Source organism: Perca flavescens, chromosome 10, assembly GCF_004354835.1.
Source record: "Perca flavescens isolate YP-PL-M2 chromosome 10, PFLA_1.0, whole genome shotgun sequence".
Classification (NCBI taxonomy): domain Eukaryota; kingdom Metazoa; phylum Chordata; class Actinopteri; order Perciformes; family Percidae; genus Perca; species Perca flavescens.
In genome coordinates, this window is record NC_041340.1 from 33658968 (window position 1) to 33665434 (window position 6467).

Sequence of the window (6467 nt, forward strand, 5' to 3'; positions counted from 1 at the left end):
TTTAAATAGCAAATGCACCTGCGGCCATCTTTGCGTCCATGGGCGTGCTGGTCTTACAGGGAGGTGTAATTCTTGGCAGCGGAAAGTGATCAACAAAAACTTGATCTGAAGTCAATAACGCAGCATTCTATTGTTATTTTAACGCCTGCTTCACCTCGTGGAGTTTTGGTGGATAGTGCTCGTGCCATATATGATTTGCTTGCACGCGTTCACTTCACACACAAGCTGATCAGTTTCTTCTCCTGAAAATCTCTCTTTCCTGCTTAGCAAATCCGCCATCATAATAGCAATGCGCCAAGGTACACACTTGGGTTTTAAAGGGAATGGGAGATGATCTCTGATTGGTTTATTGCATGTTATGCCCAAAACACTAAGTACAACCCTTTTGAACCATGCGCCCGGCGCACGGACCCTTTTTTCTGCCGTCAAACTAGCAGAAGTGGATTTGGACACGCCCTAAACGCACCTGTGCCAGGCGCTTCACGCCGTGCGCTTGGATCGTTAAAATAGGACGCTTACTCTCTGGAGCTGTCTGTCTCCCACGCTGAAAGTCAAAGTAGGAAGCTTTAATAAAAATCTCTGTCTCTGTCTCCTACTCTAAAGTTGAGTATATTTAGTCCTAGCTAAACGTTCTGCTGATTCCTGGGAGACGCTTGATTAAAATGGGCCCAGGGTCTCATCCAGTGTCCCATTTCGTCAGCGAACATTCATTTGATCATATTTCCCTTCCACTTGTAGCTGTGAAGTGTGGAACCAGACTGTGCTCATTTCCTTTACCCACAGATCCGTGTGGACGGTAACGAGCGCAGCGTGCAGCACTCCTCGGGGGGGCGAGGAGGAGGGCCTTCCTCATCCCAGGGCGGCGTCGGTGCCGGCGGTGAGGGCCCATCTCGCCATTACCATCCAAGACCCATCAGAGACCGAGGGATGAAGAAGGACAAACAGGACGCTCCTCTGCTGGTGAACGGAGTGTCGTAGATACACCACTGGAGGACCGTCTCACTTCGACACAGACACACACACACACACACACACACACACACACACACGCACACAGGCAACTCGTCATAAACATCGTAGAATCTCTCTCGCTTTTTCTTTCTCTGTCTTTGTCAAACACACGAATACACATATTTCATCAGCATGGAAGAGTTTACTTTAGTGAAGTCGTAGACCAGAGACGATCTGGTATCTGCTGGTCTGCTCTGTTGAGGTATGTCTAGTGTACTGGTCTGGTTTGTTCCTGACTCTTCGGGGATCTCCTGTTCTTTTCTGGAGTGACAAATAAAAGAAACCGTACTTTTTGGACATTAAGGAAAAGAAGAGGAGGGATTTGACTATAGCTCATCTCTCACAGAAGCATTAACCCCAAACATGCTCCCCTACACATCAAAGGCAAATCATTGTTTACTCGTTTTTTTAAACTAAATTGGATGATTTCATTTTTTTCCCTACTGCCCTGTTTGGATTTTCTCACACCAGAACAAATCAAGGGAATAATTGGTTGACATGGACACACTGCAATATGAAATATGTGTTCCCTCCCTCCTGCTGTACACTTTAAACATATTTTTTACTGCAGATGTTTATTGTAGAGATGATCTGACAGCACAATTTTAGAGGGTTGGCTGCAGTGTTTCCCACTGGTTGAGAATTCAGTTTTGGTGGTCTAAAAGCTCCAAAATCCAAGACTTGGGAGTCCGCTGCAACACAGCATCGCACTTATAATACAACTATACTGTGTAGAGGAGTCATTTAGCGTCTTTCAGGTGCATCTCTGCAGAGACTTTTGAAACTTCCTTCTATAATACAAAATCTTTTTTTCACATATGAGAAAAAAACGCAGAGCTTTCATGCTGGGAGAATATGTTTGAAGAGGGTACTTTTTTTTTGTTTTGGGATAGTCATTTGAACCCTGGTCCCCATTTTGACAAGTCAAAACCTGCCTTTGGGATCGGCGCAGTGGAGAGGAGTTCAAAGTGTCCACGTGTTCGGATGAAATGCAAACAGGCATGCACGGGCAACGCAATTGCCAAGAATGCTTACCTCGTCGTTTTAAGTCATCTGTGTTCCGTTTCCTCTTGCTAAGATGATGCAAAATTCATTCAGTCTCTTGGGACTGTCAGACCAAGCACGAATTCAACAAGGTATTAGACGTACCGATGGGGAAACATAAATCTGAGGCACTCTGATGCAAATGTTAAATAGCTTAGCTCCTAAGAGTCTTCAACAGGGTACAACATGTCATGCACTGCTGTTATTTTTCAAATGAACTATGTGTTGAAATGGAAAAATGACCAGGCCAACAGTGACTGGGAATCCACATTAAAAGCAAGACACAAGCTTTTAACGTGGAGCTCGCGTCTGTAGTAAGCGCTGCCGAAGCGTTCAGTCCATTCGGTCCGCACCGCTCCGTTCGGCCATCTTTAAGCTCCGAACCATCGGTCTGTCAGCAGCAGCTTCTGAGATGATGTAAAGGACAGCTACCGGCCAAACTGTCTTTACAACTGTCCATTGTTCCCAGCAGCATTGGCCGATCGACGATTCTCCCAATGCTCCTTTATCTCATAGACCTGTTTACACGTCCTGTACCAGACTGGTGAGAGCCTTTTCAACCTCAACAGTGGGATATTTCACAGAGAGGGCTTAGGCTGTAAGCCAGACTTCCTTTGCTTAGTTCCTCACTCACATTTAACAAATCACTCTCTGAGGATGTCGGTGAAATAATTACAGTTACTTTTGCTTTCAGACAAACCTGGTTAGGTTGATTAAGGCGGCAACATCGTGAATGTAGAACCTGATCACATGAGCTTTTCTTTAATTTATGAAAACCTTTGTATTTAACCTTTTTTTTTGTTTCGCAGTTAGAAAACCTGTTTTAAGTATTACTGTAGAAGAAACGACGTTTCGTTGATACCTTGACAAAATAAAAATTTGCTGTAAGTTTTATTCTTCCTGGTTTTCCAACTTATTCTGGGCCCGCCCCTCTGACTTAAACATTTTTGTGTATTACTCTTATTTAATTTTTGTTATTTCCATTTTGTAAATTGTACGGAGGAGAGAATCTGGATTCTAACTTTGATACAACAAATTGTAATCTTCCTATACCGCAAAATCTGGTCTTGTTTCGCAACCATGAAGGGTGCAACGCATTTTTTTCATGCATGATTTGAATTGTGCATTCCAACTTCTTGCTTTTTAAAATGCAGGACTGCACATGCCACCGGACAGATTTAAAGCCTCAGTGAAAGTGCTCTAAGCTAAGAACACAAATTCTGGTTTAATTGAAGCAAGATATTCATCCACAAGTCCAGTTATCTAAGCCTCCTTTGTGAAATCCCCGTTCTGGATAAAGAGCAAAGGGTGTCGGGTCAGTGTTCTGCCACTCCTCTAGCTCATAATGAGGCTTCTTTTAATCTTAGTGCCTTGAATTTATGATCCTCAATTTCTGTGAATTTGGCCCATTCTGAGAAGCACCGGAATATTTTTTTATACGGTCTGTTAAACCCAGTGTAACACCCCTTCTGTTTTTTTGTTTTTTTTTTAGGGTTTCTTGCATGTTTCAAACTATTTCAGGGAGGCACACTGGTGTAAGATGGCCTCTACAGTTTCTGGCCATTCATTTTGTCCCATAACATAACAGTTTCCTTTTATCTTTGCTTCAAACTTGTCTGGCTCATGCTCAAATTCTGTGACACACCGATGCACACTAAAAAAGAAAAAGGAAAAAAAAAAGTCATGTCATCAAATAGATGACTTTATTTAGACAGTGCAGGTGAACAAAACAATGGGTTAACGTTCTCATCTCAGGCTCTCATCTTGAGGTGCTCCAACCTGCTGTTCGCTTGACACCTCAGTTACTGACTTCATAAACGTTTTGCGTGGAAATATCCTTGTGGTGGCATCATCATCATCATCAAAATAAATAGAGAATAATGTAGGTGGCAGGAAGGCCTTTAAAGTTCATGTACATTCTTAGTTGCCCCAAATTGTACCCTAAATTCAAACTGACCGCAGTAACTTAGATGGGCTAATGTTAAACGCATTTGTGGATTTATGATTGAAGGGACATTGATAATAGCATTAGTTTGAATTGAGAAAAAGAAGAAGAAAGTCACTGTAAAATAAAAAACAAAGCAAAAAAGTTTCTTTGTACATCTGCAGGCTTTTTCGACATTTCATGAAAATACTGTGTTGCATCATAAAACTATCTCCTTGCTTTAACAACTGTTAGCATAGCACAGCATTTGGACCAGCAGATTAGCTGTGATCTTTAGCTTTAGTGTTGCTATGTGCAAATGTTGAGTAATCAAGTTCTTAACAAGTAAAATCTACTCTTTTAGTTGGTCTTTTAGCCTAGGACTTTTTCAGGAATAACCTTGTAAAGTTAGCCTTCAAATTTAGCTTCCGTCTTTGCGGTGCTCTTAAATGTTTCATTTATTTGCATTCTTACTAAAAATTAGATGAGAATATTGACACCAAGCTAGAGCCAGAAGGCTATTAGCTTAGCTTAGCTTAAGACTGGAAACGGGGAAACGGCTAGCCAGGCTCTGTCCAAAATCCGCCTACCAGCACTTTCTAAAGCTCACTAATTAACATGTCAAATCTTGTTTGTTTAATCTGTACTGTGGAATGTAAAAACTAAATTTGTGGTTTTATGGCGTGCAAGCGGTGCAGTTGTCGACGAGACACAATGGCTTTTTGGCCAGCTGATTTTCCTCCGTTTCCAGTATTCATGCCACGCTAAGCTAACTGGCTGCTGGTTCCAGTATCGCACTTTACAGATAGACATGAAAGTGGAATTGATCATCTCATCTAACTCTAGGCAAAAAAGTGAACACTGTTAAACTCTTCCTTTAAAAAATAGCGTTCATTAGGACCTTCAGTAAGCATAACATAACTTTACAATAGGTCGGATCCACTTTTAGTCAGGCAGACACAAAACAAAATAGCCATTGTGCCCCATCTTCAACAGATGCTTAAAATCTTGTGGTAAAGATTGGTTAGATTTATACACAATATGGGCTGGCTTATGGGGGGGGGACTGCGAATGCTCAGAGAAACCGCATCATGTTTTGAGTGACATGTGCCTTTTAATTGTGGCTAGTATCACAACCTAGACATGCAAATCAGGGATAGTGAGACGTTGATAATGGACCAGATGTGTAAAGATGGCTACCACTTGCCGTGACATCATTGATTCACCCTGAGTCGTCGTTGGCCAAGCAGAGTATTTCTGACCTTCTTTTTAACTCAAAGGGTGCGTCCAGGAAACTCCTGGCTTTAACCACCTGGTCCTTTTTTAAACACTGAAGGTGTTGTGTCCTTGTACAGTCGACAAACATAAGCCCATGGCTTATGACCTGGTTCAAATGAGCTATGAAATGGATTCAGTTACTTTTGTAGACCGGTTCACTTCATGACCGTTGAGTGGCTACGTTGGCACCTTTTGGATCTGTTCCAAAAAGTCAAAGGCTAGGTCCCAGGTCCTTAAATTGCATCCACGTTTCCATTACTTGCTTCCCCCTTCCTCGCATCTTAGTCCGTCCCACCGAGGAAGCACGGGAGAGACGGGAGGAAATCATGCGAGGAGAGAGGAAACGAGGACATTTGTTTTTTCGAGGGATGAGATGTCCTTTCCTTCCAGTTAAAGGCAGCTTTTGTGTAATCCTCGCTCATAGCTCCTCGGAGATCCCTCCTCGATCCTAGCTTTCGTGACGGCCTTTAAGAAGGCGGACCAGAACGACTTCCAGTTCAAGCGAGGTGCGTTACGATATCAAATAAGAGACTTGGGATCCACCCAAAGACCGCTATCTCTCCATTCAAATGCCCTTTTTTAAAATGGTCTCTTGAGATGCAAAATGGTGTGACCCAGTGTAACCTCCCTATCTCTCTTTCCTTCTCGGAAAGTAACTGAAAAGATTTCAGAGGTTGAGCCAGGTCTCATCTTTTACCGGGGATCAGTTTACCTTTTTAGTCTTGTGATGCATGTACAGTACATCTTTATTCTGGATTTTGGCAGACTTTCTGTAGGTTCCAACACATGTTTTAAAAAAAAAAAAAAATAGAAGACATACATACTGTAAGTTTAGTTTTTTTTAAATCAGTGTTACTTTGCCTCATTTTTACTTGACCCGAGTTCAGCTGAAGTAGCGAGTGATAAGTTCTTCTGACAACCATCAAGTCATTGACACATGGGGACATTTTACCTTTTAGAAAACGTCACAAGAAACGGTAACGTAACACGAGTAATGAATCATGAAAACCGGCTTTTTTATTTTTCCGAAGTTCATCTTTCTTCTCGAAAAGTATTATTGGTGTCAAGTTCGCTCTCACTAATCTTTTAGGACCTTGGCTTTCACTTTATCCTTCACACTGCAGCCACGTTGCATTTTTATCCCAGTAAGCATTCTTTGCAGTGCATCGACCAATGGCTCAAGTGAAAGTAACCCTTTATATTATCAATA

General features: G+C 42.1%; 1 protein-coding gene across 1 annotated transcript in view; it reads left to right on the forward strand.

Annotated features, from left to right (window-relative positions):
• fmr1 (fragile X messenger ribonucleoprotein 1) overlaps positions 1–6065 on the forward strand; it is a 31857-nt gene extending 25792 nt beyond the window's left edge. The window contains exon 15 of the mRNA XM_028588978.1: positions 784–6065. Coding sequence (XP_028444779.1) covers positions 784–978 — 195 coding nt within the window. The 3' untranslated portion in view covers positions 979–6065. The remainder of the gene's footprint in view (positions 1–783) is intronic.
• Positions 6066–6467: the final 402 nt, after the last annotated feature.